General features: G+C 32.0%; 1 protein-coding gene across 1 annotated transcript; it reads left to right on the forward strand.

Moving 5' to 3' along the window:
- Positions 1 to 886: 886 nt before the first annotated feature.
- LOC129756250 (uncharacterized) lies at positions 887 to 2309 on the forward strand. Its single transcript, XM_055753060.1, has 2 exons — positions 887 to 986; positions 1047 to 2309. The coding sequence occupies exons 1-2, from the start codon at positions 967 to 969 to the stop codon at positions 1960 to 1962; spliced, it is 936 nt and encodes a 311-aa protein (XP_055609035.1). The 5' UTR covers positions 887 to 966; the 3' UTR covers positions 1963 to 2309.
- Positions 2310 to 14415: the final 12106 nt, after the last annotated feature.

Here is a 14415-nt window from a genome sequence, read left to right on the forward strand (position 1 = left end):
TTTTAGGAATTATGTTCGTCAAGTTATGTCGTAAGACGGAATACTATGTAAATAAAATAAATAAAATAAATTAATTGAAATTTATATAAATTTTGTGTTTCGTATTTTAAAAATCTCTAAAAGTCACACATTACGTCTACCATCCATTTAAAATTTTTGAAATTTTTCTACTGTGACTGGAACAGCATGGGCGGTTGACTGATTAAAAAGTATGATTTTACATCACTTTTTTTTTATTTCGCACCCTTTTCCACATTTTAGGTCCTCAACGCCAATTGCTACGTCCAAAAAAAGTAAATTTTTGTTTGATTTAACCGTTAAACAATTCAAAACAAATTGTAAAAAAAAAATTAAGTGATTTTCAGTCATTCATATTTTGACAAGCAAAACTCATAGTGGTTTTATTCATATTTCGTTCACTGTATTATAGAAACTTTTCCAGGTCTTCAAAACGGCTATCGTTTTGATGTTGACTAGTTCAGGTTTTTTACGAAAATTGTGCAAATTGTTTCATATTGTTTTTAATTTATACGGGAGCGTTCTCCTCTTTAATTAGGAGAGGTTTGATAGTATTAAAGAAACAATTCTCGGTTTAGAAAATGACTACACACCGAGTTCCACGTAGATCAGTTCAGTAGATTCCGGAAATTGTGCGGACCCAAAAGAATACCAAAAACTGCCACATGAAGTCGCAAAGCTACGGAATCAATCCTATCAACAAAAGTCATCTACCGAGTCGGTTTTGAGCTCTAGCCGCAATTAAACAAACTTTCACCCAGAACCACCACACGGCGTTATCATCCACGTGAGCTATTTATAAAACAACGCCGAGTGTTGATATTTATAAATAGTTACTCCAGCAGCCGGAATCAATCCTAGACTGGCAGCCGGCGAAGTGCCTTAGTAGACATCCATATCTTGATCGGTGCAGTTTCACTTAGAACTTACTTACTGTTGAGCTTTAGAATGATTTTTCTGACTAAAAGGTACGGAATTTTTTTTTTGATTTAAATACTAAGGTAAATATTTGATTTTTTTTTCTTCAGATTACTTGTCATCTTAACGATCGTGACTCTAACAGTCGCCGATCGCATCTACATCTGTCAGCATCAGCTGAAAGTTACCGGTGATGGTTTCCTGAAGTTCCACGATGATTGCCGTAACTACGACGACGCAGTCTTGGCCAGGACCAGCTTCAACGAGGATCGAGAGGTGTGGATCCGAAACGGAACCATTGATGATATTGATCGACTTCTCAATGGCAGTTTGTACCACGTCACTCATCTGAAGATCACCAATCTGGCTGCCGGTGAGGGATCTCGATCGCTGGAACGATTCCCCATTGAGCCGGAACGTTTTGCGGTTCTCGATTTGACCAACAGTGGGATTCAGCGGTTGGAGATAAAAGACGTTGACTATCGCTTAACACATTTGGACGTGAAGCAGAATCGACTCACAACATTGACTAATATGAAGTTTCTAACGGGGTTGGAATCCCTCAAGGCCGATCGGAACGCCATCGATTCGTTTTCATTGGACGATTTCAAGGATCTCAAACAGCTGATTGTACTTTCGTTGAAGTCGAACCAGATCAAAAGTGTAACGGCGACGGGTCCAATCTTCCTGCCCAAGTTGAGATCCCTATTTTTATCGGACAACCAACTGACAGATCTGAACGTAACTCATTGGGAGTTCCCGAATCTAAACTCATTTTTCGTGGATGACAACTCATTGACCGTCATTAGTGGTAATTCAAGGGGAAAATTCCCCAATACCTGGGAGATTGCCCTCGGAGGACGCAATAATTGGGACTGCCAGTGGTTTGACAACCTGTTGGCTTTCCTGAAAGAAGATCGACGATTTGCCCTGCAGATGTTTGGCGATGAACCTAGCTGTCCGGATCAAAGCCGCATGGAAGGATTCATTTGCTGTCGTAATGTGTACGATAATCAAGTGGCTTAGCTTAATTGGTTGCGGGAGATATAAAAAAAAAGTTCAACAGGTCTGCAGTAGGACGCAATAAATCAGATAACTCGTTCTGGCCAGCGATGTAACCAGAAATGGTGAGGGAAACAAATCAATTATATTATGAAGAAGGACCAATTAATTAGCACTTGCTCGCTGAACTTTGGCTTCGAAGTCATGGTGAGGGGATGGCCGATGATGATGATGATGATGTTAATGATAATGATTACAATGGTGATAATGAACTCAATGGTGATAACAGTGTTGGTGGATCTGTAAAAATGAATCATTACTTGGGCAGTTAATGTTTCAATAAATAATTATTGGTTTACCGTTTCAGTGGATGTGTGATTTTCATTAACTGAGGGTTTCTTACAAGATCAAAAGAGTGACTCCAAAAGTTCTTCTTTTTTCGTCTGTTTTTGCGACATTTAGTAGGTGATGTTTAAAAGAATAGCAAGGCCATTGATCCATACGCAAAATGCAATAAGCTAGGATAAATAAATTGCTTTATCAAAAATTGTAACACAGGTCTGTGTGTATAGGAAAAGAAGAAAGTCATGATTTTTTTTTAGAATGATTTTGCGTTTGTTAAATAATTTAAAGAAATAATTTTAGGAGTGTTTGAAATAATACCAGCTTAAAATAAAAACTCACCCATTAAACTGATTTTATTTGAAAATCATCAATGATAAAAAGGTGGCAATAATTAAAAAATACAGAAAAATCGAAAAAATAAAAGTCAAAAAGTCGGGAGCAAAAAAAGGAAAGAAGTCAGGTAGTCAGAAAATCAGATAATTCCCAGACCACCATTTGATGGGTATTTCGAATTTGTATCACAAACGTGCAAATATACGAGTAAACATATCGTATATTATGCAGCAAAACCAGTATATACGTATCATTTTGGGGGCCATATGGGTAAATAAGCACACATATTCTTGACTTGGATTGTATTGAATTACTTTTTTTAAGTTTTTTTTATCGAAACTTTACCATCCTTTTGGCGTTCGTGTCGAGTATTGAATTATGATTTGCACGATTTGTCATGCGAATCATTTACGACTACCCTGATTCTTTTTGGAGATACTATGAGCATTAACATCATCAAATAGATGATTGAGGTTGTAATCTTGCAGGTCTTTGCTCAATATGCAATTGGGAATATCTTTATATACGACATTTTTCGTAACAATATGGAAAGTTTGACGACTTATTTGGTCGTCTTCTGCGACTTGAGTGCAGGGCTCTCATTTTCCGCCAGTTGAATAAAAATATGGTCCCATAGTTTATTCCGATTGCCATTGGGGCAACTTGCGGCAGTTCATGGATGTTGCAAAGATCGGCAAAAAGTTCTTTGAACTGTTCTTATGGATTGGCAGACCGTCTACTTTGATCTTGAGCGATATTGATGACGGCTTATTAATTAAGTGGGTGCAGATATACGAAATTGAGTTTAAGTAACATTCTATACGATATAATCTGTAAAATAAAATACGACTTCTGGTTGTCTGGGGTACAAAGTCAGAAACTTTAAAATTTTAGTAGACGAAAAGCTAGAAAATATTTCCTGGTCGACGGTCCCGCCTTATGAACAGATAGCTTACCAAACGAGATATTTCTTGGCAAATTTCGGTAGTTTAAGCCTGCCAGCATTCCTCTTTTGATTACTGTGTTATACTTTTGTTTAGCAAACTGTCTGAAGTCTACCTTGGCGTGGGTCTCGTCTCTATTACCACGCCATCAAACTTTGTCAACAATGTCGTATACAGCTTCCGAGATTTTGTTTTTGCCATGAGGTTTTGCTTATCGTTGCGATTTGGAACCACTACCTTCTTTTCAGTCGATAGTCCGAAATGGTTTTTAAGCTTCGTGCGCGATTGTGGACGATATTCCCAACTTATTTGCAGCATCTCTGCAGTAATAAAGTTAAACCCATTAAGCCGATGGTAATCTTCGGTTAAAATTATATTAAAATGGTGTTTTTCGATATGAACTGCAGGGCTAGAAGTTGGTCACTGTTCCGGCGCAGTCACAACAAACAGCGGCCCACAACAAATAATAATGATAAAATACGAAGACATCAATGAATTACAAACAAAATACGAAGAAATACGAAAATTCGAAAAAATGTTAAGTGAAACAGACATAAGGGAAGAAATTCGTTGTAAATAGTACACATAAAACATAAATTTCACCAAACACAATTTCACACAACACACAACACAAAACATTGAATTGCCAACACTGCACACTCACACCAGAGATTTAAGAGTGAGAAAAAACATGGCGAAAAAGTGATAAGTGAATTCCAATACTAATGTACAAGTGACATTTATATTTATTTATGCTTCAATAAAAATCACTTTGAAAACCTCCAACCGAAAATTTCGTTTCGCTTCTCGGCCTTTGTTCTGCTCCGCCATCGCTGGTGAAGTTGATGACCAAAGTTGTTCCTGCTATTTCGAATCCTTAGACGCCGTTTGGGACCCAATTTCGTGGGACACTAACAGCGGAATCCTGCGTCCGTACAGTCACTTTTTAGTAACTTTGTCACTTTTTAAGCTGGTTACTCACTTGTTACTTTTTTGAAAATTTGTCACTAAAGTTACTATTTTGAATTACTTCCTCACGAACTGACAACATTTTACCTTTAAAAACCAGAGATTTACCAGATAATCTACCAGAAGAATCAATCTTCCGTGCCTTGATTGTTCGTATTGTTTTAGAATCAATTATCCATGCATATAAAACTTGTTCTTATCAACGTTTGTGCCTTATTCAGAATAAGTTATTCTATAAGTCTTATTTCAGATTTTTGATAAATTTATCCTTAAATGAGTATAGCCATTAGAGTATCCTTTTTCTCAAAATAATTTACTTTTTCTTGGATTTGAAATAAAGGCTTATGAAATTCAAACATGAAGTTCAATATTTAAGAATATAAATTTAACTTATTTGTCTCAAAATTTCAAAACTTCGAGAGATTCGGCCCAGGGCACCAAAAATTACAGGTGTTTGAGTTTGGAAGCCCGACTCTTATTTGACCTTGAGTTTTTTATTGTTAAAAAGCTGCAAAAACATGGATTGTGTTTGAACCAAAACATTGGACCTCAGGACTTAATAAATTAAAACAAGACCCGAAATATAAAAAAAACAATATTTTCTTGCTTGCTTATAGCTTTTGAATCCTTGTTAAAAACCGATTTCGAATTAATCATTTAATCTGTTTTTTGGAATTTTTAAAGTCCCTATTGATGAGATTTTTGATTTTATATGGTCATTAGTCTTGCCCTAATTTCATTTGAAAATAACTATTTTACACTACTTTTTTTGCCTCATGGTCGCTTCTAGCTGAAACTGCAGTCCAGCCAAGAAGCTGGTCTCTTTTTTTTGCATAAATTGAGGCGTCTTCAGCACCTGAATTTCGCCTTTATTTATGCAATCTTATAAGAGCTGCAAAGCATTTCCATGAGTCTAGTGGTATTCTGAAAAATCCTGAGTTTTACTCCGCGGTGTCCCGATTTTTGACAAAAAACCACCTGAATCTAATGTCAAAATCCGAACAGAAGCATCATTGCACACACACACACACCTACAAAAAAGGGGGGTTCAATTTTTTCTATAAGAATGATAAGAAAAAAACGGCAAATTAAGGTTGAGCACTTTCTAATCCAATCACCCTGTATTCTTTTGCATTTTTGTGAGAAAAGCTTGCAAATGTACACCATACATTACCCCGTAAGATCTGATTATTAAGGAGAAGTAAGACCGGGATGGAAATATGGTTGCTCCGAAGCTTTCATGCCCTACATTATGACCTTATTTCGATTTAAAAATGATCTACTTTTAAGTGGCTAGCCTTACCAAATATTCTTCTTATCTATATTTTATTTGAGTAAGCATAATCTTAGTGAACTTTTCCGGAATCCTGATTCAATAAATTTGTTTTATTTTTCAGTTTTTTCACCCAATATAAAACGCCATCTTCTATACTTTTTCAAAACTATTATACTTCGATTTCCTTGTATTGTCAATTTGTATGTCAATTCTACTTTCATTTTCACGAAGATATTCTCGTTGATTTGAATTGATTAATTTTCAATGCCAAAAGACATACCCTTATTCAATAGCTAATAAATTTCTCACCTTGGTGTTTGATAACAGCTTAGATTCCCCAGAAGAAACAAATATGATGTCGATTTTTCAAAACAAAATCTGCAGTTTCCCCATACAAACCTAAAAGTTAAAATTTTCTCATGTAAACATTACTTCAAAATGCTGCAAAAAATCTTGGTTGAGTTTTGAGGCAAAACGAAGGTTTTGAAACCCCAGGGTTAGAGATATTCAATCGATGAACCCAAATCGACTAAGTATAGTATAGTATAGTATTGTATCAATCCAATTTTTGTCAATATGTAACTCGTTTACCGAATTGATGTTTACGTTTTTTGTTTCGATTATTGGACTTTGGATTTTGCCAAGATTGAAAAAATAAACACGAATATTGCTAATAGTTTATTTGGAGTGAGACAATGGGAATCCGAATATGCGATAATTTAGTTTTCATTATGACAATTTTATTATTAAATTCATCCTTCTGTAAGCTGAATAATTACCTCTTATTGTACATTTATTCGAATTCTCCTATAATCACGAATCAAATTTAAACAACTGTGTTGATGGAATAATGAGAATTTTTTTGATTCCGTTTTTGAACCTTATATATCCAGGACACATTTTTACGGGATTCTGATTAACATTTCAATCATTCATCCCGACGGCATTTTTGTGAAATACTTTTATACTCTTTGTGACAATTTTTCAACATTTTTACATTTTAGAGAAAAAATCTTTAAATCACTTTTGCAACATTTGTTAGACCTTTGTTACGACTTTTGGAAGTTTGTACCATTTTCAGCACTTTCTAAATGCTCGAATCTAGATCAAGTAAATCCGTAAAATTAATCGCAATTCTATGAAAAAATATTTGAATTTTTAATTTTAAGTTATTTTGTGGTTAAGTGTTGTAACATGTGATTTTCTGTATTTTTAATGTTTTTTTTTATAGTTTATGCTTTAAAATATGCTGTTTTCTTGGTCAAAATTAATGAAGTCCTTAATCCATTGTCATCCATTGGTTTGCTATTTTAAATTTTAAATCATTTTTGTCATTTTTGTCATTTTTGTCATTTTTGTCATTTTTGTCATTTTTGTCATTTTTGTCATTTTTGTCATTTTTGTCATTTTTGTCATTTTTGTCATTTTTGTCATTTTTGTCATTTTTGTCATTTTTGTCATTTTTGTCATTTTTGTCATTTTTGTCATTTTTGTCATTTTTGTCATTTTTATCATTTTTGTTATTTTTGTCATTTTTGTCATTTTTGTCATTTTTGTCATTTTTGTCATTTTTGTCATTTTTGTCATTTTTGTCATTTTTGTCATTTTTGTCATTTTTGTCATTTTTGTCATTTTTGTCATTTTTGTCATTTTTGTCATTTTTGTCATTTTTGTCATTTTTGTCATTTTTGTCATTTTTGTCATTTTTGTCATTTTTGTCATTTTTGTCATTTTTGTCATTTTTGTCATTTTTGTCATTTTTGTCATTTTTGTCATTTTTGTCATTTTTGTCATTTTTGTCATTTTTGTCATTTTTGTAATTTTTGTCATTTTTGTCATTTTTGTCATTTTTGTCATTTTTGTCATTTTTGTCATTTTTGTCATTTTTGTCATTTTTGTCATTTTTGTCATTTTTGTCACTTTTGTCATTTTTGTCATTTTTGTCATTTTTGTCATTTTTGTCATTTTTGTCATTTTTGTCATTTTTGTCATTTTTGTCATTTTTGTCATTTTTGTCATTTTTGTCATTTTTGTCATTTTTGTCATTTTTGTCATTTTTGTCATTTTTGTCATTTTTGTCATTTTTGTCATTTTTGTCATTTTTGTCATTTTTGTCATTTTTGTCATTTTTGTCATTTTTGTCATTTTTGTCATTTTTGTCATTTTTGTCATTTTTGTCATTTTTGTCATTTTTGTCATTTTTGTCATTTTTGTCATTTTTGTCATTTTTGTCACTTTTGTCATTTTTATTGTTTTTGTCATTTTTGTCCTTTTTGCCATTTTTGTCATTTTTGTCATTTTTGTCATTTTTGTCATTTTTGTCATTTTTGTCATTTTTGTCATTTTTGTCATTTTTGTCATTTTTGTCATTTTCGTCATTTTTGTCATTTTTGTCACTTTTGTCATTTTTATTGTTTTTGTCATTTTTGTCCTTTTTGCCATTTTTGTCAGTTTTGTCATTTTTGACATTTTTGTGATCACTTGAGAAAAATCTCCACCTTTCGAACTGCTACCGGAAACATCACACGTGTATCTGGCTAACCATAAAATAACTTGTGGCCAAGGATGGAAGACGAAAGCACTGGAAAAAAATCTCACAATCATTTCCCGCTACGGATAGATTCCTGTGCATAGATGTGGTGAATATATGAATAAGTATTGCTCGTAACTTTTACGAGTGGCGTGTGCACTTTTATTTTATACTTTCCGTTCACTCATCTCAAGGAACGGGAAAAAAAAAATTCGAAAAAGAAAGGAGTGAGAACACTATTTGGGGAGCATCGAAATGAATACCTTCGTTTTGGGGCGCTCAGCTTCGGTTCCTTGCTTCTGTTTGTTCCTAGGATGTCTAGGAAAAAAGCAAAGTGGTTGAACCTTCAAAAATTTTGGTGGCATGATCTGTACATTTCCGTTGAAAAAAAGAAGCTAGCGTCTTCAGAGGTATATAGTCCTCGTTGGTACCAGTTGAGGAGCTCGGGGTCATTTGGATATCTTAACATATTTGCTCCCCATTTGGCTTAATTTTTTAAAGAAGGATTTGAAAAAAAAATTACAATATTCTTCATAAATACTATTGGGGTTTTCTTCTCGTCTGATACCTACATTGTTCTAAATATAAAGTCATTTGATTATTTTTTTAAAAGAGTATGTTCATGTTCTCCTAAAATACCAAAACATCTCCAAATTCCCTGACAGCCATAAAACACAAGATTTTCTTCTGGGGAACATCTCCAGCCAAAGTATCATCTCTAGGGCAGGGCAAGTAAGGGCAACTTAAGCATCGTCGTCTCTCCGAAAAGTGGGTAACTGTGAAATCTTGCCTTGGCTCCAGGCTGGCGGGCTACTCTTGATGTTAGTTGTGTTTTTCCTCCTTTGCTTGTTTCCTATACGTTTCTTACATAGTAGTAGTTGTAGTTTCCTTTCATCGTCAGCCCGGCAGCCAGCGTCTTTTTCCCGAGAGGATGTAGTATTTTGGTATTTCATCCCCCCATTCTTCCAAAACATGATGAAGCGAATGGAAGTAAAAGTAATCGAGAGCAGTGAACGAATTTCGGATGCTGGTTGCTCCTCTTTTTGGGAGGAAATGGGGGTCCACTTCCTTCGAAATCGTCGTCGTCGGACAGTAAGGATACCTTGCTCCGGTAACGGACCTTTCTTTTTCCTCAGGTTGAAATGGACCATCTTGAGTCACGAAATGGGAAAAGGGCGAAGAAGGGAGGGTCAATATGAAGCAAACCTTTGGGGATTCCGTTTGACTTGGTTGTGACCGAAATGGTTTTCTCTTTTGTTCGACGACTTTCAATGGCAAAAACAGGACCGTGAATAAATTAACATTCGGTGAATATTTTCCCGATATATATTCCCAGTTCAGGACGTTTATTGTTATGAATGCGGGTATTCAGTGATTCAACGTAGATTATTTTTTCTGGTGTTTGGGAAAGTAATTCAGTTTGAATAGTTTTCGGTTGTTTTACTTACAAAATTATTATAATTGTTTACCTTTATATTGAAAATCAACACAACTTAACAGACACCTTAAAACATTCATTGAAATCAAGAATTTTGATTTCTGAACCTTCATCCGCCCTTGAAATTTTAACCCGTTACAGTGTCTGGAGTCAATTCGACTCCTGACTTAAACAAATATATCTCTCTTTTTTTTCAACCAATTTTTACAAAATTTATAGTTTTGAAACCTCGTAACGTAACTCAAATATAATTCTCAGACAATATTCACCTACAACACTTCAGTTTATCGTTACTCAAAGTCTAAGAAAAAAAATCTGGAAAAAAATGCTTTGGAAAAAAGACGATAGATCAGCTACGGAAAGCAAAAAAATTAACAAGAAAGCTGAAGTTAGAAGCTATACGGTGCACGTTAGGATGTATTTTTTGAAATTTATTAAGATCCTGACCTCATAAAAATTTCAAAAAAGTTGTGTAAAAACTTTCTTTTCAATCAATGAATCGTTGAAATTGTTTAAATCACACCAGATTTATTGTTAAATGAGGGTTGCAAAGTTGACGTAATTTGGCACATTTTCTCATCTTAAGGTTTATAAAATACCAAGCAAAGAATTTATGACGAATTTTCAAAGTTAGCAGTGTATTTAAAACTTTTTGTCCCCTCTCATGAGGATAAAAAATACCATGCAACATGTTCTTCTCAAGACTAAAAATTACAAATTCCCAACCAAGTTTAGATGAACGACTAAAATGATTTAAGAGAAACAATTTCGACTCAGAACTAACAGTAGAACTAAAGCCAAAACCTCGAAATCTTATCCAAGGCCAATAATTCTACGACAGTTTTCAAAAAAATTCTAACTTTTTGATGGAAATTTTGTCCCGAATATCGATTTTAAATAAGATAAGACTACGCTTGCCAAATCGCCCAGATTGTGCCCGAGTTTTGCTCTTTATTTACAAAATCAAACGAAAATTTAAATTAAGTCATTAAAATTATATAATTGCGTCTAAATTTTTTGAGTACATTTTATCAAAATTAATGTGCATTAATTTTTGAAAGTTTGAAATATGATTTAAAATTGACTGATAAACAATAGTCAAGTGTTTTTCTTCTTAATTTTTTTAATTTGTTTATTTAAAACGGCTTATACATTAGGTTTTAAGGAGCAAAAATTGATTTTGGTTGTTTACAAACTTTTTTCTTCATGATTTTTATTTTAAGTTTTCGATATCGGCGCATATTGAAAAAAAATTGTGGTGTGTGGTTCCAAATTTTTTTAAAGACATTGAAATTAATTGTCGGTGATAAGAATTCAGACTCTGCATCAAGACTATTGTTACTGGACTTCAGTTTTGATCATCATTGGTTAAAATGTCTGATTTGAATCTTGGTTTTGCATTTCAAACTTCTTTATTCGAAACTAATCGTTTCGGAAAAAAAAGAAAATATTGAACATTACAAACCATTTTTAATATTTGAAATTTTGACCTTAAATTCATATGCAGTTTACAAAAAGATTCATTATGGTGATCTTGATTTGGAAAATCTTAAACAGTTTCATTATTCGTAATTTTTATTCAGATTTACAAGACGAAATTTGAATGAATGACTGAAGAAAGAATTCACGTTGAAAGCCAAAAATTCAGAATATGTACCAATAAGAGATTTCTGATTGTAATTCTGATCAAAATTTCGCTTTTTGGCTCATAATGATGTAGTATGAATTATTATCTAGGACATAGATTCAAAAATCTATTTCTTAAAATCGGAAGTCAGATCTCGAACTCAGGTTCAAAAAGCAGTACTCAGATTCGAAATCAAAATCAAAACTTCTGGTTCAGCTCGAAGTTAAGTTCTAGAATCAAGATTAAAATATCGATGTGAGAATTTCATTTAGGATTCAAATTACAAGCGATCAAAGTTTTATAATTTTGATACTGAATTCAAAATTTAAATTTCATATTCAATCAGAGTCTGTTCTGAGCACAAAACTCAAGAAATCTCAAAAATAAATGAAATTAATTTTTTTTAAATCCTAGATTTTATTTTTTTTTTAAATTAAATTTCACAGGGTTATAAACAGGAAAAAAATTTAAATGATAATATTTTGTGAACTTGTATTTTATTTTCAAGATTAAATTAAGCTGAAAACATATTTTAGTGCATTTTTGTTTGATATTATTTATATTGAAGATTCAAACTAATATCTTAAAAAGTTAATTTATAAGTGTAGAAAAAAAATCTGAATTGAACCGCCAACTTTACCTCTTACTTTTCTACCAATGCCTTAAATGATCATGCTTGTGGTTGAAAAAAAATCAACTAACTACTTTCTAGTTTTAGTTAATATACAAAGTTTCTATTTGAATGAAATCTTCAAATTCCTTATTAACATTTTAAAACCTGCAAAAAAATGGCAACTTCTAGGACTTATTTTTCGAAAGTTAGAAATTGAAATAAAAATCAATCTTTTAATGTTAAATAACTCAAACTTGCATTATATAGAACCTTTAATTTTATTTAACTCTTCTTTATGTATGCATTGTTCAAGCCAAAAAGTGTTATGGGAAATTAAAATGTGCAATCGTTGAATTATGACACCGTTTCATAGATTCTGTTAACCGGGCATCAAATTTGGGATGCTTCAGAAAAGCGTTAAAAATCATAAACAAACGATAGGGGGCTAAGCTTAATACCAATACGATCAAACTTGTCTCTTTAGTCTGACTTTTTTTTTATCTGTGACATTTTTGTTAAAATTTTGTGCCATTTTTTATATTATTTGTGTCATTTTTGTGTCATTCATGTCATTTTTGTGACCTTTATGTTATATTTTTGTGGTGTTTTTGTGACATTTATGTGCCTTTTTGTGAAACTTTTGTGACATTTATGTGGCTTTTTTGTGACACTTAAATAGCACTTTGGTGAAAAGATTTTGACGTTTTTGTGACATTTTTGTAACATTTTTGGGGTATTTTAATGACATTTATTTGCCTTTTTGTAACATTTTTGTGATTATTTTGCGACATTTTTGTGACACTTTAGTTACATTTTAGTGAAGCTTTTTGACATTTTGTTGTATCTTTGTGACATTTTTGTAAAATTTTTGTGACATTTTTGTGAAATGTCTGTGACATTTTGATAAAAGATTTGTGAAATTTCTGTGACATCTGTGCGACATTTTTGCGACATTTTGATGACATTTTTGTGACATTTTAGAGACATTTTATGTCAAAAATTCAAACTATTTGTGACAATTTTGTGGAATTTTTGAGATATTTAGGTTACATTTACATGCCATTTTTGAGATAGTCTTGTGACATTTTTGTGGTAGTTTTGTGCAAGTTTCGTAACTTTTTTGTGATATTTTTGTGTCTATTTTGTGACATTTTGGTAAAAAATTTGTGAATTTTCTGTTACATCTGTGTGACAGTTTTGTGACATTCTTATGGTAGTTTGGTAACATTTAGGAAACATTTTTTCAAAATATTTGTGACAATTTTGTTAAATTATTGAGACGACATGTGCCATTTTTGAGAAAGTGATAGTGACATTTATTTTTGAGCAATTTTTGTGACATTTTTTTGATATTTTTGTGTCATGTTTGTGAACCGTTTTTGACTTTTTTGTGACATCTTTGTGACGTTTATGCAACATTTTGGGGTATTTTGTAACATTTCTTTGGTTTTCCGTGATATTTTCGTGATTATTTTGTGACATTTGTGACATTTTTATTAAGCTTTTTGACAATTTTGCTGTATCTTTGTGACCTTTTTGACAATTTTGTGAAATTTTTGAGACATTTTTTAAATTTTTTATATGTTGTGACATTTTTGAGACATTTTTATGAAATTTTCATGACATCTGTGTGATATTTTTTGATATTTTTGTAACATTTTTGTGCAATTTTTGTGACATTTTTGCTACATTTTTTTGACATTTTTGTGAAATATTTGTGCCATCCTAGTAACATTTTTGTGAAATTTCTGCCTCATCTGTGTGACATTTTTTCGAAATTTTTAAGTCATTTTGGAGACATTTTCGTAATATATTTGAGACAATTTGTTGAAAGTTTCGTGGCATATTTGAGATATTAATTTGCAGTTTTCATTACTTTTTGTGGTTATTTTTGTTAAATTTTTGTGACCTTTTTTGTGACATTTTTGTGACATTTTTGTTACCTTTTTGTGACATTTTAGTGAAATTTTTGCAATTTTTGTGACATTTTAGTGATATGTTTGGGTCATTTTTGTCACATTATTAGGACACTTTAGAAGCACTTAAGTGAAATTTTTTTTAAGTTCTGTGACATTTTTGAAACGTTTTTGGAGTATTTTGTGCCCTTTATGTGACATTTTCGTGGTATTTTTGTGACATTTTTGTGACGCTTTAATAACGTTTTAGTTAAACTTTTTCTTCAATTTTGTTGTATTTTTTTTACCTTTTGTGACATTTTTGTAACACTTTTATAAGATTTCTGATACCTTTTTGTTTCATTTTTGTGACATTTCTGTGACATTTTTATGAAATTTTTGTGACATTTTTGGGAAATTTTTGTAACATTTTTGTGATATTTTTGTGATGTTTTTGTATCATCATGGAGACATTTTTGTTACATTTTTGTAAAATATTTGGGAGTT

Source organism: Uranotaenia lowii, chromosome 1, assembly GCF_029784155.1.
Source record: "Uranotaenia lowii strain MFRU-FL chromosome 1, ASM2978415v1, whole genome shotgun sequence".
NCBI classification, from domain to species: domain Eukaryota; kingdom Metazoa; phylum Arthropoda; class Insecta; order Diptera; family Culicidae; genus Uranotaenia; species Uranotaenia lowii.